The 26,395-nt window shown below is 49.5% G+C and overlaps 1 protein-coding gene across 1 annotated transcript in view; it reads left to right on the top strand.

The window, feature by feature from the left end:
- Positions 1–26,395, top strand: part of LOC137439244 (ARF GTPase-activating protein GIT1) — a gene marked incomplete at its 3' end in the record, with an annotated part of 128,344 nt that overhangs the window by 26,024 nt on the left and 75,925 nt on the right. Inside the window, 1 exon segment of the mRNA XM_078768964.1 lies at positions 20,265–20,370. Coding sequence (XP_078625090.1) covers positions 20,265–20,370 — 106 coding nt within the window.

Below are 26,395 nucleotides of genomic sequence, written 5' to 3'. Positions count from 1 at the left end.
CGGTTAAAGTAGGTGTTTGAAATCATTATCTTGGTAATGTTCTCCTTGGTGAGGCGGTGTCGGCGGTCGGTGAGGACGTTTCTGTAGACGGAGAAGGACCTTTCCACGTCGACGCTGACGATGGGGCAGTACCTCAAGAGGGGGATGTCGGCAAGCTTGACTCCAGCCGGCACACCAACCTCAGATCCGTGCTGATCTCCATCCAGGATCAAAGCCACTGTCCTCAGCACACCAATGTCGGGATTGCGCTGCAGCACCGCCTTGAACTTGGTGAGCAGGATCTCCTTACGGCAGCCTCGGATCTTTTCGAGCTCCTCCTTGGCCTGATCAAGGAGCTGGAAGGCCTTGGCCAGCTCCATGCCGGCCTCCTCCAGCTGCTTAAGGATCTTCGGGATGAATGACACGTGGGCATTTAAGAAGACCAAACTGAGCTTGATGTCCGCCTTTCCGAACAGGTCCTTGGCACTCCGGATTGCCATCGCATCGTCATCGTTCAGCTGGTCCACAATGTCCTTGACGGCCTCGAAGTGCTCGGCGTAAAACACCGCGGCGTCGATCCACGTCCCCCACCGAGTCAGAATGGGCTCCGGGGGGAGAGAAAGATTGGGCTGCTGCTCCCTCCAAAGGACAACACGCGACGGGGCTTTGACGAACACCTTCTTCGTCGTGGCAATCAGGTCGTTGACGTCCTTGAACATTTCTCGGACTGTCTCGCAGACACGGTGGAGCGCGTGGGCAATGCAAGTCACATGCAGCAAGTCCGGGAAGAGTTCCGTCAGGGCATGGCCGGCCTTGATCATATAGGCCGCGGCGTCGCTGACGAGGACCTTGAGGCACTCCGGCTTGAAATCAGGCCAAAGATAGCGCAGCGTGTCATTGATTGCGCGCACGATCTCCCCGGAGTTGGTCTTCTCCAGAAACATGCACTGGGGACGAAAGTACCCCTCCTTGGACAAGCGTCCCGCGATGATGTTGGCCACATATCGACCTGCCGAATCGGTCGTCTCGTCGACGGACAGCCAGATGGGCTGCTGTCCGAGGTCGGCACGGATCCCCGCCAAGGCCTCATCGTAGCACTTGTCGAGGTAGTGCTTTCGAATCCAGCTTTCATCGGGGATCTGGAGAGTGATGTGCTTCTCCAGGAACGACCGGAGGGCAGGGTTTTCCAATTTCGACCATGGGATGCCAGCGGCCAGCATGGCCTGGCACAGCTCCTGAGCCACAACGTCGCACTTGTGCCTCTTTCCGCCACCAAAGTCCTCCATGGTGGCTTGAATGACCGTCCTCTTCTTCTTCAAGGCCAAGTTGCTCTTGTGGCGGTCTCCTCGGACATGTTGGGCCAGCTCAGACTTCTGCTTCGCCCGGAAAGTCTTTTCACAAGCTCGACAGAAAGCCGTGTCACTCGACACGTACTTGAAGGTGGCCCCATCGCCGCCAGCGTTGAATTCCTTCAGCCACTTGTCACGAAGAGCTTCACTCATCTTTATAGGAGACTTGTTCACACTTGGTGTACACTCTCTCACTGTAGTACACCGCCTCACTGCTGTACACGCTGGGGACGCAATGCACGCAAGTGGACGCAACGTTTTGTTTTTGAGATCGATCGCAGTTAAAAATTTCGATCGCAGTTAAAAATTTCGAAAAATTCCCTAATTTTTTTTAGCGTTGCCAGACATTTTCGACCAAAAAGGGCATTTTATTTTATTTTTCCCGAAAAAGGGCGAAATTTTTTTTTCTCCGAAAATAGCAAAATAGTTTTTTTGTGCGCAAAAAAGCCGTTTTATGTGAAAAAATATTTATTTTTTTTTCACATAAAAATCCGATGTGCACTGATGACATATGAACTTGCCAATGTACTGCGCATTTTGAAGTTGTTTTTAAGTTAATTGAATACAGCATAGCTGTACTCTGGTGTATGCAGTTGCTCTCATTGAAGAGTACAATCGTCTCCTAACAAGGGATGAACAGCAAACCCAGTATCTGCTTCAAGTTGTGACATAACATCGCAAGAGGTTTCCCGATTGCAGGAAATTAACGCTTATCGGGCACAAACATTGAGTGGCTGGCAACCATGAGTCACTGTGCAACCCCTTTAACTTGATGTTTTCAAAAAATATTTTACAGGCAGAAGTTTTACCTCGATACCAAAAAAATTAATGGTTTGGAGTAAAACAAATCAATTAATTTTTTTGACCTTATGTAGCCAAGGACCACCCAAATATATATATATATATATATATATATATATATATATATATATATTGTTGCGGAACCCAACGTCGGCCTCTGTTCCCCTTAGCGAGGGGGGATTAATCCCCTCGTCTAAGACTGACCGACGTGGTCCCTGACGCTGCACAGCTACCTCCGGAAAGGCAGGTGCGCAACCCCGTTCGCGTCCGCGGACAGATGGTAATTGCCGAGCGGTTTAGCAACCGCGGCACGAACTATTAGCAAGCACTGACCCGATCCTTACGTTGGCCAAATCGTACCACAGGTATTCAATGAGGGAAAAGACAAGGACGCAACGGATGTAAAGGAAAGAAGAACAAAGGTAGGAAATACAAATATGATTTATTACTAATATGTACACAATTAAAGAAACCAAGGAGAAGGAAGGATAATAAAATAAATACAGAAGGATGGAAGAACCAGAAGGACACAGTGCAAATATTAGCTTACCTACTGCAGTCTTACTTAAACCCAGGGACGAGACAAAAGACAGACTACAAGCACACTTACACGGGGGATGATGACAGGAATGGCAGGAGGTGGATGGCTGGAGGGAGAGGAAGGTTCAGCTGGAACCGGAGCACGGTCGGGCCGGGAATGAGCAGCCGCCGCCCTTTCTCGATCGGCGCGTTCAGCAGCCGCCGTTCCTTCGCGGCCACACTCGAAACTGCCGTCAAAGCCCCGAAGCTGTGGTGGTTCAAGCTGCGATCGTTCAAAGCTCCTGCGTGCTGGTGCTTCGCGTGCTCTCCAAGGACTCCTCTCAAAATCGTCTCTCGCTCGTGGGGGGCGTGGCGTCACGGGTTCGCTCTCTGACGCATCTCTCCCGTAATCCTTCCCCACACACTTTTATAAGGCCCGTCGCGATCAAGCCGCGCCATGCCCATGATGATGTCTCACCAGCCCTGATTGGCTGGTGGGGGCTCGCTGGGCTCCACCTTCTCATGACGAGTGGAGGGCAACGCCCTTCTTCCCCGAGACGGAGCACATGGCCAATGGCGGCAAATGCTGAAAACCGCCCAATGCAGTTGGCAACGGAGGCTTTGGGAATGGAAGGGAGCTACCTTATGTCATCTGGTGCAATGCAGTGTCAACTAGTGGGAACAGAGCCTTAAACTAATACACATAATAAGGAGATAACTCCTGAAAAAGGAAATCTATGATTTGCTACGTGATTGTATATGGCTTAACTAGGAGGACGACCTTTGACCTTGACACACAACACGGAGGGTGATATTTACAACAATTCTCATGACACAACAAAAAAAAAACACAGCAATTCTCAAATCCACAACACTGCACCCTCATCCTCCTAGGCACAGGCTCGGGCCTATAAAACTTTAGCTTAATGTGGCACGTAGGTGTAATTCCCTCTACATTTAACCTGACCCTGAGTGCGACAATTTTAAAACACAGATAAGTATGTCCCTCTGCTGCATTGCACCCTATCTAACAGTTTCACACCCACAGCTAACCGAATTGCGGAATTATTTTCAAAACTAAACATTTACGGTGGGGGAGCATTATTTACATTGACATTATTTGACTATTTACAAAACTAACCCAGGACCGGTGATTGTTCTTTTTGGGGGGGAGACAGCCTGCGCTGCATCGACGCACCATAAAGCACCAAAAATGCATCAAAACACCATATAGCACCAAAAGCACCAACCAGTGCACAGTCATCACTGTTCATGATAAAAATAAACAAACCTCTGGTGCTGGTCTTCCTCTTCGGCTCCCTCTGCTGGCCATGGTTCTTCCTGATGTTGTCTTTCTTCATGTTCTTCTTACTGGCGGCCTATTTGGACATAATAAAGACAAGCACAGAACGTGTCCATTGGGTTTTATTTATGGCCCACAGGGCTGACTATGAGTGGTTCACCTGTATGGCATAGGTGCCATGTTACCAAGGTCCGCCAGCAAGATCTCGGGCCATCATGGCCGGTTCCAGCAGAGGGGCCATGCCCCAACCCATGGGGTCCATGAGTGGTGCTCAGCCACAGACATGTGGTCCATTAGTGGGGCATCGATGCAGGCAGCTGTGGTTGCGAGAGTTCGGGCACACAATGGCGGCCTCCCGCACGCTCCCGTCGGTGCCCAGAGCGCACAGTCCTCGGGTGGGAGACAGGGGAACAGAAGACAGGTGAGCGAGGGGTAAGGTCACAAGGGTACACATCAAACAAGGCAAGACGAGGTGCGTACGGAGAGCGAAGTGAGAAAGCTCGTCCCTACCGTACGTCACCCCCCCTGTTACCTACTCTACCCTTGCCCTTACCCCATATGTACACAAAACCAATCTACACATTTACAAATTCGTCGCTACCGTCACGTCTTCCCCATACCTCCCCTATACCAAATTCGTCCTAACAATCCCTCTAATCAAAATTTGCCATCCCCAATTCATCATCAATCCTCATAAGGAGGAAGAGATGGAACAACAGAGCACAATGTGTCACCCACGTCATGATGCGTCCCACATTCCAAACGTTTGCACAGAAAAATCACAACAACATGGCGCGGTGTGGAGTCCTGTTACCTCAGGTGAGTGGATGTAGATGGTGCGAGGAGATTCTTAATCCTGACTATCCTCTAAATGACTTTAATACACTTTACACTACCTGGGGTCTTTCCCTGCCAAACCATTGGCAATCTTACTCAATGTGGTTTTAAGAACCAAATTCCCCATTGACCAAACTGTGGTGCTTCATCAATTTGGGGTCTCACTCCCCCGATTCAACTCCCTGTGCCCTTGCACAATTTCAGGACTGGGTCGTGTGGCTCTCCCAGCAGGTCTACCCACCTGCACACCTCCACCACTGTAGTTGCCTCCGAGCTTACCTGCTCCTTACCCTAACCTATCTAACTGGGGAAGGCCCTCTGGCGCTCTCCCCACTCGGTGCCCTCTCTGGCACTGGGCTACCCGGGTCCGTCCTCTGGATCCTCGGGCCCCATCCACAACTCTACCGGCTCCCAGAGCCCACCTGCGGCCTCACCTGGCCGACATCCTCACAGTGGTGGAGTGCCCATTCAACTACACATACTAACAGGCCACACGCCCAGCCATTTCCACGTCACTAATGCACCCATCCAAACACCATTCTTCCACCACGCACCACAGATGCCAATATCCAACCACAATTTACCTGTACCCTCTACCTAACACTTAAACTACCCTCCCCGGGTATTCGTGATGGGGTCCATCCTCCCCATCCACTGCCTTAGCACCATCCACTCCACTCCACAGTTTCCACCATACTCACTCCATACCATCCATTCCATACTCCATATATTCCATACCATTTATTCCATACAACCATTCTCCATACACCTGTATTCGCACACCTGTGCAATCACTCCTCCTGGTGCTTCCTGCACCCTCCTTCTTCCCTGGACCATTTGGTCAACACAACACACAATCACCACTACTCAGTCATACACTGCTCCATACACCTGTTAGATCCTCAAACACTCGGCATCATCTGATCTAACTACTCCCCTCTGAAACTCGCGCTTCCCAGTCGCCCCTTTAAACTATTGCGCTCCCTCGTCATTATAATCCAACTACCCTCTCTATGTCCCCACTACCTGTCCAATGTTGCTACTTAACCTTACCGTTACCTATGGTCATCTTCTCTAGATCCCTATCATTTTATCCTAACCCTCCCGGGCTAGTTTTCACTGCCGTAAACCCCATAAACCTATAGCTCCTTTGCCCCCGTTTGTGAGGGATGGTGGATTTGCCATCCCACCACATCGGGCATCTTCTACTATAAATTTCGCTCATCCAATTTCAGCCAATCAAAAATTTGCCAATCATCTACCAATCCTTTGCCAATCATCAAATTTTGCTTTTTCAATTTGCTACTGCTATCTCCCTCACGTCTACTCACTTGAGCCTCTCGGTGCGCCAATTCATTTCCAAAGCTCGGCTTCGCAAAGCCGAGCAATGAATGCGGGTGGTTTGTTGCCGGCGGTTGGATTCGTCCGGCATTCGGTGCAGGGAAGGGGGCTTACCCGGGCCGAGATTCCACGCACCATCTCGGCACGGAGCCATCCGATGGCCCGATCTCACCCTGCCGGGACGTCTCAACGACAAGGGGTCGCCGTGCCGACCCTTCCTCGAACCGGGCCGCCCGCCCGCTTAGTGGAGCACGGACGCGACCGTTCGGAGCGAGGCCCGGCGTGGATCCCGTACGGCGGTTCCTTTGAAACCGCCGTGGTTACGATCCCCGCTGGTTCCCGCGGCGCACAACGCCCGGCACGAACCGAGGGCTCGCTTCGGCTACAAGTCGATCTAACCGCTAACCCGGTTAACGTCGATGCTTCACCTGCAGGTTCACACGTATACGCGACCCCTTTCATCCTCACCGAGCTCGGTGCTCCAACGCCGCCCGTACACCCCGCGTACTTCGTTATTGCACTTGTTCTTGTTCAGCTCACAGACTTCGTTACACACCTGACCACCGCACACCTTAGCACACACTCGTCGTTCGCACACCTCACCAACACACTTCTTCATGCCCACTCCTCGGTCACATCCCCGGTGACAACCACGGGTGTGCACTCACTTGCACACCCAATCACGTGCTTTACGACTAACTCAAGTGTGCATTCCCACATGCGCTCGACCATTCCAGGTGTGCATCCTTCCATTCCAGGTGTACATCCTCTCTCACCTGCTGCAACCAACTCGTGCTCCGTGTCACTCTCACTGCTTTCACCACCACACTCGGTCGCGCATTCACCCTTACTCTTGACAGCGCACTCTGTCATCATGCACTCCTCCGTTACACACCTTTCTCACGCATCCTCTTGCACACACTCTCCCGTTACGTCCTCCGTAACACTCACCACAGGTGTGCACTCTTTCGTTACTTCCCCTGTAACACTCCCCATCACGCGCTTCCATGTGCCCCCCCGCACACGTGCTACGCCCAACTCACTCTCGACAGCACACTCGCTCCTCGGCGCGCAATTTTCCTCACACACCCCATTGTCGGACATCCTCGCACACCTCCTCCTTCACACTCGGTACCTGTCGCACACTTCACCAGCGGCCTCTCACGAACACCCGGGTCTAAATCAACACCCAAGCCGACTGAATCTCCCCTCACACCATATACATTTCCTAGTATACCGCCACTCACCTTGGCACCTCGTCTTCGCACCTCCTCCGCCACCTGCAAACTCTTTATTTGGTCAGCAAGCACACCATCACGATTTGAGCACCGACCTTGTACATATTCCATCACCTCCTCCTTTATCTCCCTCTTAGTTTCCCTCCGTCTCTTCTTAATTTCACTCACCCCCTCTTCCACATCCTCTAACTTTTGCTTCACCTCTTTTATTTCCCGGTGCGATTCCTCAATTTCGTCCTCTAAGGCCACCTTGATCGTTTCTATATGCGTCCTCACCTCCCGGTCCTTCGTCTCCATTGCCTCTGTCACCTCGTCCAAACGCTTTGTCAACCCCTCACGTACCATCTGACATTCCCTCTTCGTCGCTATAAGTCCCTCTTTTATCTCCTTCTGCGTCGCCTTTAACCCCCCGATTATCGCAGTGTTCTTCTCTACTTGATCCACTAATTCCTTTTGTCCCACCGTCAGCTGTTCTACTCCCCTCGTTAGATCTTCTATGCCCCCCTGCAACCTAGCCGTATTATTCCTCACCTCTTTCTCCATACGCTCCTCACCTCGCTTTACCTCCTCACGTACCCCCGCGAACGCCTCGCCCACACCTCGTCTGATCTCCTCCCCCATTTCTCCCATCTCTTTGGTAGATGCCGCCCTCATCTGTTCCAATTCATTCCTCTGAGCATCCAATTTACCTTCCAACCCGATTTTCACCTCCTCTGTCTGGTTCCCCATCTGTTTGATTTCCCGGGCGGATTGCTCCCCTATTTCCCTCAATTTGCCGTCCATAGTGTTTTCTAGCCCCGTTAACCCATTCTTCACCCCTTTTATCCCGTTGTCTAACCCCTCAAATTTATTGTCTAACCCCTCAAATTTATTGTCTAACCCCTCAAATTTATTGTTTAAACCCTCAAATTTATTGTCTAAACCCTCAAATTTCTTGTCTAAACCCTCAAATTTATTTCCCATATTACTTAACCCGTCTCTCAATTGCTCACTGGTACCCCTCGCTTCGTCCCTCATTGCCCCCATACTGTTTTCCAAACCTCCAATTTGGTTTCCCATTTTCTCCCCCATTCTGTTTTCCATTCGTTCCAATTGTTCTCCCATCCTGCCCATACTGTCGTTCTTTTTCTGTATTTCTGCAATGAATTGGGCCATGATGGCTTGCATTTGGACCACCCCCATTGGTGCAGCGGGCGTGGCCCCCGCCGCAGCCATGTGTGAGCCGCCATTTTGTGCCTCTGCAACCACGTGCACGAGGGCGCCATCTTGCGCACCTGATACCCCCTCAACCACCTCCTCATTGCTCTCCTCCTCCATTTCTCACACATACATTTCCCTGGGGTCCTGGGTCGACTCTACCCCCTCTAACTCCCCAACCGGCATCCGATCACCTTGACCATCCATGGCACGATTTTAAATTTAGGCTATTATAAAATAAAATTTTGGGCCACTCGTAATTTGAGCGCGTTAGCGCGCTTCAGGTCCGAATCCCACTCCTGACACCAATTGTTGCGGAACCCAACGTCGGCCTCTGTTCCCCTTATCGAGGGGGATTAATCCCCTCGTCTATGACTGACCGACGTGGTCCCTGACGCTGCACAGCTACCTCCGGAAAGGCAGGTGCGCAACCCCGTTTGCGTCCGCGGACAGATGGTAATTGCCGAGCGGTTTAGCAACCGCGGCACGAACTATTAGCAAGCACTGACCCAATACTTACGTTGGCCAAATCGTACCACAGGTATTCAATGAGGGAAAAGACAAGGACGCAACGGATGTAAAGGAAAGAAGAACAAAGGTTGGAAATACAAATATGATTTATTACTAATATGTACACAATTAAAGAAACCAAGGAGAAGGAAGGATAATAAAATACATACAGAAGGATGGAAGAACCAGAAGGACACAGTGCAAATATTAGCTTACCTACTGCAGTCTTACTTAAACCCAGGGACGAGACAAAAGACAGACTACAAGCACACTTACACGGGGGATGATGACAGGAATGGCAGGAGGTGGATGGCTGGAGGGAGAGGAAGGTTCAGCTGGAACCGGAGCACGGTCGGGCCGGGAATGAGCAGCCGCCGCCCTTTCTCGATCGGCGCGTTCAGCAGCCGCCGTTCCTTCGCGGCCACGCTCGAAACTGCCGTCAAAGCCCCGAAGCTGTGGTGGTTCAAGCTGCGATCGTTCAAAGCTCCTGCGTGCTGGTGCTTCGCGTGCTCTCCAAGGACTCCTCTCAAAATCGTCTCTCGCTCGTGGGGGGCGTGGCGTCACGGGTTCGCTCTCTGACGCATCTCTCCCGTAATCCTTCCCCACACACTTTTATAAGGCCCGTCGCGATCAAGCCGCACCACGCCCGTGATGGTGTCTCACCAGCCCTGATTGGCTGGTGGGGGCTCGCTGGGCTCCACCTTCTCATGACGAGTGGAGGGCAACGCCCTTCTTCCCCGAGACGGAGCACATGGCAAATGGCGGCAAATGCTGAAAACCGCCCAATGCAGTTGGCAACGGAGGCTTTGGGAATGGAAGGGCTACCTTATGTCATCTGGTGCAATGCAGTGTCAACTAGTGGGAACAGAGCCTTAAACTAATACACATAATAAGGAGATAACTACTGAAAAAGGAAATCTATGATTTGCTACATGATTGTATATGGCTTAACTAGGAGGACGACCTTTGACCTTTACACACAACACGGAGGGTGATATTTACAACAATTCTTATGACACAACAAAAAAAAAACACAGCAATTCTCAAATCCACAACAATATATATATATATATATATATATATATATATATATATATATATATATATATATATATATATATATATATTGTTACAGATTCGGGGGTCGGCGCTCCCCTTATCAAGGGGGGGTTAATCCCCTTGTCTTTTAAGCTGGCCATCCCCCAATCCTGGAAGCTATGACGCTCCTTCCGGTCGGAATTAGCTAGGGTGATTGGTCAATGAAGTCCCAAATACCTACGTACTAACCCGACCGTAAAGCAGGGAAATAACTCCCGCTCGAACCACGGATAAGATGGAAATTGCCGAGCGGTTAGCAATCCGCGGCCCGAGCCATTAACAAAGACTAACCCAATCCTTAGCGGTTTCCAAATCGTGCCACAGGTACTCAATTGAAAGAAAGGACGGAGGCGATCGGATAAGAGGAAACCAGAGTGTAGGAAGAACAAATAGGGGTTTATTTATTATGTACAAAAACCCAAAGAGGAAACGAAAGGAATATACAGGAGGAAGAAGAAACAAAAGGACACAGGGCAGGCTTACCTATACAGTCTTAACTTATTACGACCCCAGGACGAACAGACACACTCACACGGAATTGTAGTTGTAGGGGAGGAAGGTCCAAGCAGATGGTCCAGGCGCTGGGATCCGGCTCCGGTCCACTCCAGTCCAGGCTCCGGTTCCACGGGTGAAACCCGGCAGGCAGCTTCGCGCGTATCGTCGGACACGAGCGGACCTTACGTATCTCGGGGTTACATATATCGGGGGGACTGGGATGCGGCATACGTAATACGTAGCTCGTGCCAGCTCTCTCTCTCTCTCTCTCTCTCTCTCTCTCCCCCTCTCTCTCCCCCTCTCTCTCCCCCTCTCTCTCCCCCTCTCTCTCCCCCCCTCTCTCCCCCCCTCTCTCCCCCCCCTCTCCCCCCCTCTATCCCCCCCTCTCTCCCCCCCTCTCTCCCCCCTCTCTCCCCCCCTCTCTCCCCCCCTCTCTCCCCCCGTCTCTCCCCCCCTCTTTCCCCCCCTCTCTCCCCCCTCTCTCCCCCCTCCTCTCCCCCCTCTCTCCCCCCCTCTCTCCCCCCCTCTCTCTCCTCCTCTCTCTCCCCCTCTCTCTCCCCCTCTCTCTCCCCCTCTCTCTCCCCCTCTCTCTCCCCCTCTCATCACAGGCAGTTCGTGCAATCAGCGTCTCCGCGCAGTCCTTTGAAACAAGCGCGCCTCCCGATCAATAAGTTCATAAAGCGCCTTTCCCAACGAGTTCGTATCAAAATGTGCTCCCTCACGCAGTCCGTAAAAGCACGCTTATATAATGCGCTTTGAGATCAATCCGCGCTCTTCGAAACCACGCCCGCCAGTGAGATCACCTCAGCCCTGGTTGGTTGGCGAGGGCTCACCGGCTCCGCCCTTGACGGCGAGTTGACAGGGCCACGCCTCGTTCCCGGCGCTCCGTCCCCTTCTTCGTCGAGCTTGAACGCGTGGTTAATGGCGTTTGTTTGAGTAGAAGCTCAGCGAGGCAGCGAACGCTGCTAGAAAGCGGAGGCGCGTAATAGAATTGGGAGAGAGAGGTTGGAAAGGAAGCGAATGGGGCCTATCTTATTTGATTAATGCAATACAGATTCAACTATTGGGAACACAGCCTTATCTGAAACACATACTAAGGAAATAACTGAAAGTCCTATGGTGTCCTACGTGTTGCCGTGGCCTAACTATGGGTGCAACCTTTAACCTTATTAAATGATGGAATATTATTTACAAGTATTTACAAAGTGAGGGGTTCTAAAAACCGCAACACTGCACCCTCCTTTCCTCCAGGCCCGGCCCGGGCCGAAACAACTTGAACTTAGTGTGAACCTAGGTGTGGTTACCCTCTACTTTTAACCTCACCCTGAGTGCGACAGTTTTAACACTAAATATGTCCCGCCTGCTGCGTTGCATTCTACATAACTGACTCATGCCCACAGACTAACCAAATTGCGGAATTATTTTGAAACTACACATAAAGCCGGTGGGGAACATTATTTACAAAAACACTAATTATTTACAAACTGTCACCCAGGACCTGTCTTTTGTGGGAAACAAGAAAAAGATCTTTTGAGACGAGGAAAAATACCACTCTGCACTGCACTGATACACCATACCATATGCACCAATATGCACCAAAAATAAAAATGCACCACTAAGCACCAAAAAGCACCATCATCAAAATGTACACAAAAAAAAACATTTTAAAATAATCAATGATGTCTGATGTCTTCTTGCTTGTCTGCTGGGCCGATGCTTCCGGTTGTCTTGATCTTCATCTTGCTGTCTATTTAATAATAAGGAAGGGCTCAACCCGCGTCTGCTTTTTGTTATTTCTGGCCAGCAGGGCCAACGTAGGTGGTCTACCTGCATGGCATGGTGGCCACTCTGAAAACACAGTGGTCCGCAACCAGACACCGCTGGCAACAGTGGCCGGTCCCAGCAGACGTGCCAGGCCACAGTACGTGTGGTCCATAAGGTGGTGCTATGCCACAGAACGTGTGGTCCATATGGTGCATCATTGCAGGCCGGAGGCAGCAAGGGTGCGGGCGCACAACTGTGGTCACCTGCACACTCCCCCCTCCCCCACCCCCCCCCCCCCCCGGGCACAAAAGAACAATGGCCCGTGAGTGGGGAAGGAAGGACAAGCAGACCCGCGGGCAGGGGCGCAAGGGTACACACCAATACAAAGCAATGCAACATGAAGGGCGCGGGAGAGCGAGCCGAGAAAGCTCGTCCCTAACCGTTCGTCACCTCCAATGTCACCTACCCTACCCTTGCCCTTACCCGTATTTACACAATTTACACATTTACAGATTCGTCGCTACGTCTTGTCTTTCCCATCCCCTCTAAACCAAATTCGTCCCCAATCCCTCCTAAGGAGGAAGGGATGGAATATTAAACAATGTCTCACCCACGTCGAGATGCGTCTTTCATTCCAAATGTCTGCCAAAATATGGTGTGGAGTTTTATCACCTTAGGTGAGTGGATGCGGATGGTGCGAAGAGACTTTCATCCTAGCTATACTTCTAAATGACATTAACACAATTACTCTACCCGGGGTCTTGCCCTGCCAAACCATTGGCCCTCATTAAACTATGCGGTTCTAAAAAACAATTCCCATTGGACATACTGTGGCGCTCTCCAATTTCGGGTCTCACTCCCCCGAGTTTTCAATTCTGTGCCCTCGCACAATTTCGGGGCTGGGTCGTGTGGCTTACCAGCAGGTCCGCTCACCTGCACACCTCCGCCACTGAACGTCGCCACCCGAGCTTACCTGCTCCTCACCCTAACCTACTTGGGAAAGGCCCTCTGGCTCACTCACCCCGCTACCGCCCTCTCTGGCGTCGGGCTACCCGGGTCCTTCTCTGGATCCTCAGGCCCCATTTAACTCTAACTGGCTCCCAGAGCCTACCTGCGGCCTCACCTGGCCGACAGACTACCAGTGGCGGAGTGCCCATTTAATCATTCTCACTAACAGGCCACACGCCCAGCCATTCCACTTCACTCATGCACCAATCCAAGCAGTACTCTGCTACTCTCCCACCACAGATGTCAATATCCACCAAATTTACCTACTCCCTCTACCTACTTTTAAACTACCCTCCCCGGGTACTCGTGAAGGGGTCCACCCTCCCCCCATTCACTCCTTCACACCATGCACTCCACCCTAAGTATTCCACACTCCTCACTCCACACCATTCATTCCACACACCTTTTACTCCAGACCATCTATTCCATCCAACCATTCTCCCTTGCCACCATGCAAGCCAAACACTCAATGCACAATCACACACATCCTCGATACTCTGCTCAATACACTTTCTACACACACATTGCCTCTCAATTCCTCATTTCATCCTAAACTTAAAGCTCATACACACAGCATCATCTGGCTATCTATTGCACTTCTAAGATTAGTGCTTCCCGTCATCCCTTATACTACTGCACATCCCACGTCGTTATCAACCACCTACTCTACTCTACGTCCACACTACAGGTACAAAGTCACTACTTAAATCTCGAGTCACCTATAGTCATTTCTAGTTCCCTATACATTATCCTAACCCTCCCGGGCTAGTTTTCACTGCCACCCCATAAATCCTATAGCTCCTTTGCCCAAAAAGGTGAGGTGAATGGTAAAACTACCATCCATCACTACATCATATACCATTTGCCATCACTACTGCTACCATCAAATGTACACTATACTTGAGCCTCTCGGGGAGCTCGACTTCGAAAAGCCGGCTATCCATGCGGATGGTCTGTCTCCTGCAGGTTGGGTCCGTCCAGCATTCGGATTCAGGGGCGGAGGTTTTGTCGGGCCAAGGCTCCAAGCACCATCCCTACGCAGGGCCTTTCGCTCCCATGCGCTATGGCCCAGCCTTGCCCGGCCGGAGCGCCGCCACCACAAGGGGGCGCTGCTCCGACCCTTTCTCCTTCCCCTCGAACCGGGCTGATCGCCTTGCCTGGCAAAGCGCGGAATCGACCGTACAGGGCAGAGCCCGGCACGGATCGCGCACGGCTGTTCTTGAGAAACCGCCGCGGCTACGACCTCTGCCGGTCCCCGCAGCACACAAAGCCCGTCACGGACCGAGAGCTCGCGTCGGCTAAACGTCGGCCTAACCGCTGCCCAGGTCAATGTCGATGCTCCACTCGCATGCTCGCATTCACACGCGACTCTTCCCATACTCACACATCCAGGTGTCTCCGTACACTCCGCACCTTCACACATACACTCCGATGTGCACCCATTCTCACTCCCTGACGCTGTCGTGCATCCTTCCTCGCACTCTGTAATACCCTCGCGCTCTGGCGCCATTCGCACACGCGCGCCATTTCTACTCACACAGCTCACCATGGACCTTCCACAAACGCCCGGGGTACGCTGGGATCCCAAGCGCGTGAAAATTCTTTTTGCGCTAAACACTTTCCCGCAAAATATTTTCATGCCATATACTAACCCACTCACCTTGGCGCTTCCTCCTCTTTGCTCCACCACCTGCAAATCTTTATTGGGATTAAGCACGGCATCACGATGCGAATACAGACTTTGCATGCATTCCATTTCTTCCCCCCGCGAGTGCTTTTCTAAGTCCGGCGTCTTCTTAATCCCAATTTCCACTATTGCTTCGGTTATTTCTTTTTCTTTTTTTTCGACGACCGCTGGTGCTAATAAAATCAAATTCTCTATTTCGGCAGTCACCGGCTTCCCCATACCCCGGGTCGCGATTTCTATACCCGTCCAGCTACCTGCGCCTTGCTCTGGCTCGCTTTCCCCGCGCTTCTCAAGCCGCGTTCCCTCGTCGCGTACAATTGCGACCTCCTCGCTCAACATGCGATCAATGTTCTTCCCCAATGCTTTTATTTCACACCTGGCTTCCTCCCTCACCTTTTCCCTGTCGCTCCTCCATTCTTTCATGTTTTCATCATGCTTGACAATTAAGGCCCTCATTTCAGCCATAAATGATTGCATGTCTTTAAACGTTGATACAGTAGGCTCGGCTACCGCGGCCATGTGCGAGGCGCCGCCATTTTGTGCGCCTGCAACCCCCGCTACCGCACCTTCTTCAACCTCCTCTTCCATCTCTCCCACTTCTTCCCTGGGGTCCTGGGTTAATTCTACCCCTTCTTCTATATCTTCATTTACCCCCACCGGCATCCGATCGCCTTGATTATCCATGGCACGATACAATTTGGATGTTTCAATAAAATTTCGGCCGCTTGTAATTTTTGACCCAATTTGTTTTTTCTTCAGATGGTAGAAAATTTGGTTCGGGTCCAATCCCACTCCTGACACCAATTGTTGCGGATTCGGGGGTCGGCTCTCCCCTTATCAAGGGGGGGGGGGGGGGTTAATCCCCTTGTCTTTTAAGCTGGCCGTCCCCCAATCCTGGAGGCTATAACGCTCCTTCCGGTCGGAATTAGCTAGGGTGATTGGTCAATGAAGTCCCAAATACCTACGTACTAACCCGACCGTAAAGCAGGGAAATAACTCCCACTCGAACCACGGATAAGATGGAAATTGCCGAGCGGTTAGCAATCCACGGCCCGAGCCATTAACAAAGACTAACCTGATCCTGAGCGGTTTCCAAATCGTGCCACAGGTACTCAATTGAAAGAAAGGACGAAGGCGATCGGATAAGAGGAAACCAGAGTGTAGGAAGAACAAATAAGGGTTTATTTATTATGTACAAAAACCCAAAGCGGAAACGAAAGGAATATACAGGAGGAAGAAGAAACAAAAGGACACAGGGCAGGCTTACCTATACAGTCTTAACTTATTACGACCCCAGGACGAACAGACACACTCACACGAGATTGTAGTGGTAGGGGAGGAAGGTCCAAGCAGATGGTCCAGGCGCTGGGATCCGGCTCCGGTCCACTCCAGTCCAGGCTCCGGTTCCGCGGGCGAAACCCGGCAGGCAGCTTCGCACGTATCGTCGGATGCGAGCGGACCTTACGTATCTCGGGGTTACATATATCGGGGGGACTGGGATGCGGCGTACGTAATACGTAGCTCGTGCCAGCTCTCTCTCTCTCTCTCTCTCTCTCTCTCTCTGTCTCTGTCTCTGTCTCTGTCTCTCTCTGTCTCTCTCTGTCTCTCTCTGTCTCTCTCTGTCTCTCTCTCTCTCTGTCTCTCTCTCCCCACAGGAAGTTCGTGCAATCAGTGTCTCCGCGCAGTCCTTTGAAACAAGCGCGCCTCCCGATCAATAAGTTCATAAAGCGCCTTTCCCAACGAGTTCGTATCAAAATGTGCTCCCTCACGCAGTCCGTAAAAGGGCTTTGCGCGCGCTTATATAATGCGCTTTGAGATCAATCTGCGCTCTTCGAAACCACGCCCGGCAGTGAGCTCAGCCCTGGTTGGTTGGCGAGGGCTCACCGGCTCCGCCCTTGACGGCGAGTTGACAGGGCCACGCCTCGTTCCCGGCGCTCCGCCCCCTTCTTCCTCGAGCTTGACCGCGTGGTTAATGGCATTTGTTTGAGCAGAAGCTCAGCGAGGCAGCGAACGCTGCTAGAAAGCGGAGGCGCGTAATAGAATTGGGAGAGAGAGGTTGGAAAGGAAGCGAATGGGGCCTATCTTATTTGATTAATGCAACACAGATTAAACTATTGGGAACACAGCCTTATCTGAAACACATACTAAGGAAATAACTGAAAGTCCTATGGTGTCCTACGTGTTGCTGTGGCCTAACTATGGGTGCAACCTTTAACCTTATTAAATGATGGAATATTATTTACAAGTATTTACAAAGTGAGGGGTTCTAAAAACCGCAACTATATATATATATATGTAACCAATGTATATACAGTCGTGGCCAAAAATATTTCCACCCTTGCATTTTTCTCAAATGCACCATTTCTTCCAGAAAATTGTTGAAATTAAAAAATCTTTGGTATCCACATATGTATTTCGTTGGTTTGCAGGGGAACGAAACAAAAAAAGCTGAACAAATTACTAGATCTTAGCTTATTCCACACAGAAATCCTAAAATTGCCCGGACAATATTATTGGCACCTTTTAGAAGTAGTTAGAAACAATTTGATTTCAAGCAGGTGATTCTCCTTTTCTTTGGAATTGAACTCACCTATGGTGAGTTGTAGGTGCCTGCTATAAAAAAAAAATCACTCATTCAACGAGTTTGAATGGAGAAAAGGAGTCATTCTGCTGTTTTGTGTCTGTGTGTACCGCAATGAGCATGGAGAAAAGAAAGAAAACCAGAGAATTGTCTGAGGAGGTCAGACACAAGATTGTAGCCAAGCATGGACAATCACAAGGCTACAAGTCCATCTACAGAGACCTTTATGTTCCTGTTTCCACCGTATGCAATGTTATCAGGAAGTTTAAGGCCCATGGCACTGTAGCCAACCTCCCTGGACGTGGCTGCAAGAGAAAACTTGATCGTAGATTGCAGCAAAGGATTGTTCGAATGGTGGACAAAACACCTCGATCTACTACCAAACAGATTCAAGCTGACCTTCAGACACAAGGTACGACAGTTTCAACTCGCACAATCCGTTGCCAGCTCAATGAAAGGGAGTTCTCAGGTAGGAGACCCAGGCGGACCCCACTGGTGAGAAAGCCCAACTGAAGATTGCCAAAACACACATGAACAAGCCAAAATCCTCCTGGGAGAATGTCCTGTAGACAGGTGAGACCAAATTAGACCTTTTTGGTAAAGTGCATCATCTCTATGTTGGCAGAAAACATAATGAAGCCTTCAAAGAAAAGAACACCTTCCCGACAGTCAAACATGGAGGAGGTCCAGTGATGTTTCGGGGTTGCTGTGCTGCCTCTGGCACTGGGTGCCTTGAATAAAAAAACCACCTTTTAGAGGCCATTTTTCCCCGCAAGCGGGGGTTGGCCTTTTTCGGGAACTGTGGTTGTTGTTGTTTTTCGGTCCCCTTTTTGAAGCAATGTTTTACGGCCGGATGCCCTTCCTGACGCCAACCCTTTTTGCCGCCTTTAACGACAAGCAGGGAATTACCAGTGAACTGGTACTCAATTTGCCGACCTCGGAAGGATGACAGGCTGAGTCAACCCCCCTGGCGTTAATTCAGCGATTGACCGGGATTCGAACCCAGGATCCTAGGATCCTAAGCCGGCACCCTAGCCGCTAGCCCAACACCAGGGACTCATCCTGGACCGCTGGGTCCTGGACCGCTGGACCGCTGGACCGCTGGGTCCGCTGGACCGCTGGGTGCCTTGAATGGCATCATTAAATCAGGAGATTGCCAAGACATTTTGGAGTGCAATGTTCAACCCAGTGTCAGAAAGCTGGGTCTCCATCGAAGGTCATGGGTCTTGTAGCAGGACAATGACTCCAAACACACTTCAAAAAACACCCAGTAATGGTTCAAGACAAAATTCTGGACTGTTCTGAAGTGGCCAGCAATGAGTCCAGATCTAAATCCCATTGAACACCTGTGGGGAGATCTGAAAACAGCAGTTGGGAGAAGCACCTTCAAATCTGGGAGAACTGGAGCTGTTTGCACAACAAGAGTGGGACAAACTGCCAGTAGAGAGGTGTAGGAAGCTCATTCATGGCTAGAGGAAGCACTTGGCTGCAGTTATTTTGTCCAAAGGCAAAATATTAAGTCGAGGGTGTCAATAATTTTGTCAATGCCATTTGTTTTTATTTTCTGATTTAAAAGGATATATTAAGTTCTGAATCAAAAACAAAGGTTCTGTAATTTTAACAGTGAAATAAAGAATTGTGGAGACCAAATACTTCAACTTATTTTTCGAGAAAATTGTGAGTTATTTGAAAAAACTGCAAGGGTGCCAATATTTTTGGCCACGACTGTACCTTGTGAAAAGTGCACCAAACTATATGTTGGAAAAACTGAAAACACTACAAACGCTTTAATAGCACACGGTCAGAGATCTGTAACTTTCACACTAATCAGGGCAAATCTCTACCTTGCACTGTACATTTTGACCAACCCGATCACTCCATGAACGATATTGAAATCTTTGCGATCGAATCAATTACAAATCGATCACACACCACAATTCTGAGACGTGTCTTTTTGAATACACAAACTTCGGACAAAATTCCCTCATGGCATAAATCTTGACGATTAACGAATGTTCCATGTCATTCAGTCCCCCTAAACGCATTCACCATCACTCATTCACTTCATTTTTTCATAAACATCCCTTTTACCTTTACATATGTCGTTAACAAATCTTGCAGTGTATTTATATAAATATAAACAGTACATGAATATCTGCTTGTATGTGTTGATATATGTATGCGTGCACAAACAGTAACTGTAAACTACAGCTCACTTTCGTTGAACTCGAGGAGGGTGAGTGAGCATTAACGATACTCTACTTTTTGTATGTATTTTATTCATATGTCAACATCATACATCATATCAACATCTTATATGCATGCCAGCTGTTCTTGTAGACTAAGAAGAAGACCTGTTGGTCGAAAGCTTGTCTGAAAATTTAAGATCGACCGTCTTGAAGCTACATCCACAACTTATTTAATTTCTTTCGATTATTTATATATATATATATATATATATATACTCTTTTTTTCTTTTTTTTTTACCGTTTAAGCTCCAAGGTTTTTTTGTTTTTTTTCTCACTTATCTGTTGTCATTCCTCTTATTTTCCTGCAGCCCAACAAAATCAAATTTCATCCGTGCCAAGTATCAAATGCTGGCGTTCATACATCGGCTACCTTGTCGTGAAGATGATTCGAGCTTTGCAGAAGACCTCAGCAAGGTGACTTTTACTTTTTTACATGCAGAAACCCTTACCCTAACAGCTCATGGGGGCACAGCGTTTTTTCAGAGGCGCACACAGTCGTAGGGTCAATATACGAAAAAAAACTCACGTAACCCCAAAAAAATTGATATAAAAGGTTTTTCAATGGATTCTGGTACCATTGGGCATGCTAAATAACATACTAAAAATCTAGTAACATCTGACTTCCGGAAAGGGGTCATTTTCAAGATGGCGTCCAAGATGGCCGCCGGGAGCTTAAAATGGCCATATCTCAATTATTATTCAACCTAGAAAGGTGGTTTTGGTGTCTAACCCTAGCTTTTAGGGCCCAAGGAATCCAATTGAATCAATAAAATTACCATCAGTTAATTATTTATTGACAAGTCCAAGATGGCATCCCAAGGTGACATCCTGATCCACTAAAATGGCTCTGTCGAATAGTAGTCAACCTAGAGAGATATTTTCAGTGTGTATACCTAGGTTTAAGGCACCCAGGAAATCATCAAAATTAAGAAGCACAAAGTAATCGGGTAATCCAGTAAGCCAGGTTTACCAGCCCATCAGGCATTTGTTGTCTTATACAAAAAAAAAACCAAAAAAAAAACCACCTTTAGAGGCCATTTTTCCCCGCAAGCGGGGGTTGGCCTTTTTCGGGAACTGTGGTTGTTGTTGTTTTTCGGTCCCCTTTTTGAAGCAATGTTTTACGGCCGGATGCCCTTCCTGACGCCAACCCTTTTTGCCGCCTTTTAACGACAAGCAGGGAATTACCAGTGAACTGGTACTCAATTTGCCGACCTTGGAAGGATGAGCAGGCTGAGTCAACCCCCCTGGCGTTAATTCAGCGATTGACTGGGATTCGAACCCAGGATCCTAGGATCCTTAGCCGGCACCCTAGCCGCTAGCCCAACACCAGGGGTTGGGTTGTGTTGTGTTGTGTGTTGTTGATGCCCAACACTTATGTGTTGTCTTATACAGTTAGTCGATATTTATCGTCATCCTCCGACTCCTCTGGAAGAAACTTGTTATGTGGATTGTCACATTCTTCAAGTTGGCACGGTCCACAGGCAGTAGTACATGGTAGTCCATATCGTCTACAAGAGCAGCGGAGTGTCTTGCAGGCAGTGGAGCAGTTACAATGAATGACCTTCAAGAGACTATCTGGAGCAGCGTATGGATTTTGGATTGGATTTATGGATTTTGTTTATGCATACATGCACCAAATATACTTATTCCTTTTGAGATGAAAATAAATTGTTTGTCAGATTTTTCATTCCCCCCCCCTCCCCCCCCCCCCCCCCCTCCCCAATATAAAATAGTCTGTCCCTTGCCATAACCTCTCAAGCTTTGTACAAACCTTTGTCTGTAATGATCACTGAAAACTGTGGACTGGAGTCACAGGTGGCAGTGGTGTTACACATTACACTCTTATCTCCAATCTGAAACACACACTTGGTTCATTAGCTGGTGAGTCGGAGGATGACGATGAATAGCAACTAACTGTATAAGACAACAAATGCCTAATGGGCTGGTAAACCTGGCTTACTGGATTACCTGATTACTTTGTGCTTATTTAAGTAATTTTGATGATTTCCTGGGTGCCTTAAACCTAGGTATATACACTGAAAATATCTCTCTAGGTTGACTACTATTCGACAGGGCCATTTTAGTGGATCAGGATGTCACCTTGGGATGCCATCTTGGACTTGTCAATAAATAATTAACTGATGGTAATTTTATTGATTCAATTGGATTCCTTGGGCCCTAAAACCTAGGGTTAGTGTTACATATTTAGGTGAATGTATGTAAATTACCATGCAGGTCTTTGCTTCCGTGTGTAGTATATTAAGTTGTTGTGTAGTTGTTGTGGTTGGAGGGTCAGGAGCCCTTCTGAAAGAGTGGCAGGAAACGGAAGTGGCCGGAAGCGGAAGTGACGAAAAGGGAGGAAAAAGACACGAGGAAAAGGAAGGTTTTTCTTCTTCCTCGCCCCGCGACGACGAGAAGGTGGAATCGACCTTACGCTGCGCGGAAAACGCGCCGTTGCGAAACGTCTGGCGAGAGGAGTTACCTGGGCGGTAAATACCTTTTGACACGTCCAGTCACCGTGAGTTCGTGCACGAAACCAAGCGTCCGGGACAGTTTGCCCCGTCTACAAAGACGCGTACGGGTCCGCACGTTGGGCCTCGCTCGCGTCGAAAGCCGCGCTGGGTTTTGCCCCGTCTACAAAGACGCGTACGGGTCCGCACTTGGGGCCTCGCGCACGTTGGACGCCGCGCTGGGTTTGCCCCGTGGCTTGGCAAGGAGGTGCGCTGCAGCCGCGGCCCCAGTCCGAGACGGCACGTGTAGAGCACGTCCGCCCGGGGCTCGTTCAACCGCCCGTGTGCGGAGAGGAGAGACATTGACCACGGAGGGAGTCAGGAGTGGGGCTCACGTGAGGAATGTATAAGATTAAGATGGCCATCTTAGAGTTTGTGTAGATGAGTTCACATGGTTGTAATATTGATTGTGCCTGGTTGTGTATTGGTGATTGCTCGGGGAAAATCTCCGTGGTTGTGTCTTTGAAAGTGTTTGGTATCATTACCATTGGAAATATATACTTGCACATCAGTTGTCGCCTGGGTGAAATTCCTATGGATTGCGTGGCGAATGCGCCTATATAATACTATTTGCTGGCGAAGGTCCTCTCACGGTCCGGGGGTCACCGAGACCTGGTATGCACTGAGGGGACCACGTAACAGAATTGGGGGCTCGTCCAAATTACGATTTGCGGTTTCGCAATTGGGTCTACGTCCGGGATCTAAAAGTGTATAAAATAATAAAATAATAATATTTTTGGTAATTAAAATTTATTAATTAATTAGTAATTGGTAATATTTTTTTTTGGAGAAATTGGGGAAAGTCTTGGGGTGAAGGTTAACAGGTGTTAACGATAGGCACCATGGCGTTTGTGGCACAGAACTTTGGGGTAACCCCGAGTGAGGCACAGTTCCGAGCGTTGCTAAAGTCGGATCTCTTGAAATTGGCCAAACATTTTAACTTGGAGGTCCGAACTAATTTGAGGAAGGCAGAGTTGCAGGCCACGGTGATACAATCTATGGTGGGATTAGGAACATGGGACGAGTTAGCCTGGGAGTGGCTACCCGAAGAACCAGAAGACGTTGAGCTCCGGAAACTGGAGTTGCAATTACGGAGCCAGGAACGGATAAAAGAAGAGGAAAGGAAAGCAGAAAAGGAAAGAGCAGAAGAAGAAAGGAAAGCAGAAGAGAGAAGAGAAGAGAAACAAGCACAAGAAAGGAGAGTGGAACGAGAACTCCAGGAAAGGTTAGCAGAAGAAGAAAGGAAAGCAGAAAAGGAAAGAGCAGAAGAAGAAAGGAAAGCAGAAAAGGAAAGAGCAGAAGAAGAAAGGAAAGCAGAAAAGGAAAGAGCAGAAGAAGAAAGGAAAGCAGAAAAGGAAAGAGCAGAAGAAGAAAGGAAAGCAGAAAAGGAAAGAGCAGAAGAAGAAAGGAAAGCAGAGGAGAGGAGAGAAGAGAAACAAGCAGAGGAAAGGAGAGTGGAAAGAGAACTCCAGGAAAGAAGAGAAAAGGAACAAGCAGAGGAAAGGAGAGCTGCAAGGGACCTCGAAGCAGAGGAGAGAAAAGCGGAAAGGGAATTAAAGGAACGTGACATGCAGCTTCAGCAAGAAATCAAATTCAAGGAGCTGGAGTTAATGAGAGAACGGGGAGAGGCACCACCCTTGCTGACGGGGTCGACACCTAACCAGAAAACCTGGGATGTGGGCAGACATGTGAGGCTGGTTCCACCGTTCAGTGAAAAAGAAGTCGCGAAATTTTTTCCACACTTTGAGAAAGTGGCTCGACAATTAAACTGGCCGGAGGAGGCATGGACCATACTCGTGCAAAGTGTGCTGGTGGGGAAAGCTCAGGAAATTTATTCGGCGCTACCAATGGACCAATGTGCAGATTATGAGGTACTGAAGAAGCACATCCTCAAAGCCTATGAGTTGGTTCCGGAAGCTTACAGGCAAAAATTCAGGAATGCCAGGAAGAGGGAGAGTGAGACCCATGTGGAGTTTGCCAGAGTGAAAGAAAACATGTTTGATCGGTGGTGTGAGTCAAAAGGAGTCGGGAAAGACTTCGAGACATTGCGGGACTTGATCCTGGTGGAGGAATTCCAGCAGTGTGTCCACGAGGACATCAAAGTGTACCTGCAGGAAAAGAAGGTACCAAAGTTGTGGGACGCAGCCACCATGGCAGATGATTATGCCTTAACCCACCGAATAGGGGTCCACGAACCTAACTCCTCGCCTAGATCTCCGCAGGGGAGGTGGGGAACAGCAGGTGCGGAGAACGACCATACATGGCGGCGGCCTCGAGATGATTATGGGGACAACTATGATACCCCACCGGTTCGAAATCAGAGGGATGCGGGCCCAAGACAAACTTATAGTTCGGGGGGCCCGAGGCAGACCCCGAGTTTTTCCTCCGGGCCTACTTGCGCGTTTTGCAAAAAACCTGGACACTTGATGTCCAGTTGTTACCTCATGAAAAGGGACAACCCAGAGCGGAGTCCGACTATTACAACTCCGAATGCGATGGCTAGCGTAAGAAATCGCCATCAAGAGGGTTACCAACCATTTATTTCCGAGGGGTTTGTGTCACTGGATGGAGCCTCGACTAACCGGAGACCGGTTAGGATATTGAGAGACACAGGGGCCCATCAATCTTTAATGCTTGAAGGCATTTTGCCATGGTCCGAGGAGACGGCAACGAGGGATAGTGTTCGTTTACAGGGGATCGGGGGCGGTGTTAGTGCTCCCCTTCAGGTCATCCAGTTGGAGTCCGATTTGGTGTCAGGACCGGTCACCGTCGGTTTACAAGCCACGTTTCCTGTAGAGGGTGTATCTGTGGTTCTCGGGAATGATTTGGCCGGGGGTCAAGTTTATGGTAACCTGAGGGTTGATAAAGAGCCCAGCAGGGAAAATAACACCACACCAGCTCGGGATGGTGACAAAAGTGCCAAGTTATTTGTAGGGGGACTGAACTTCAAAACAGAGGAAGAAGTTCTGACCTCTGTCTTCAACAGATATGGGCCGCTGGTGGAAGTGCGGTTGGTAAGAGACTGGGAAACGCAACAGTCAAGAGGGTTCGGCTTTGTCACGTTTGCCAGCACAAAAGACGCCAGAGAGGCAGAGAAGAATTGGAATGGCAAGGATTTGGAGGGTCGGACCATAACAGTAGGGAAGGCATTTCGTAGGCGTCGAGAGGTCTACAGGAGAGGACAACTGGGCGGTAGTTTTGGTGGTGGCCGCAGTCAATATTATTATGGAGGCTCCCTGAGTTACGGCCGCTCCCGAAGGAAGAATTGGCAAAGTAGTGGCCGAGAAGAAGACCGGTATTCAGGGGACTACAGGGACCAGTGGTCCCACCCTAATTATTAGGGACGTTCTGAGAAGTTGAAGCACTGAAGGCGGCGGAGCCGCCGAGCCAAGATTCCCTACACGAATTAACCGTGAACGCCGTTCCTAAAGGCGTCCATGTAGTGAACTTTCCTGCACGGACTAACCGTGAACTCCACGTTCCTCAAGGCGCCCATGTAGAGAACTTTCCTGCACGGACTAACCGTGAACTCCACGTTCCTCAAGGCGCCCATGTAGAGAACTTTCCTGCACGGACTAACCGTGAACTCCGCGTTCCTAAAGGCATCCATGTAGTGAATACTCGGCTTGGCCTCCCGGAAAAGTGCTATCGAGTGGCTTAACTGGCTTTATTTTTAAGTGAGAACTGTGCCCGGGGGGAACTGATAATGTGGGGGGGGTTGAGTTATCTGGTTGTTTCTCCAAATTGGCCGGCAAAGAAAGTTTTCGCTGGGTTCAAACTTTCTTTCTTGAAGGGGGGGAGTGTTACATATTTAGGTGAATGTATGTAAATTACCATGCAGGTCTTTGCTTCCGTGTGTAGTATATTAAGTTGTTGTGTAGTTGTTGTGGTTGGAGGGTCAGGAGCCCTTCTGAAAGAGTGGCAGGAAA

This window comes from Myxine glutinosa, unplaced genomic scaffold (assembly GCF_964187855.1).
Source record: "Myxine glutinosa unplaced genomic scaffold, kmMyxGlut1.1 SCAFFOLD_773, whole genome shotgun sequence".
Classification (NCBI taxonomy): domain Eukaryota; kingdom Metazoa; phylum Chordata; class Myxini; order Myxiniformes; family Myxinidae; genus Myxine; species Myxine glutinosa.
Note: the sequence above shows the minus strand (reverse complement) of the source record. Positions and strands in the feature narration are given on the sequence as shown.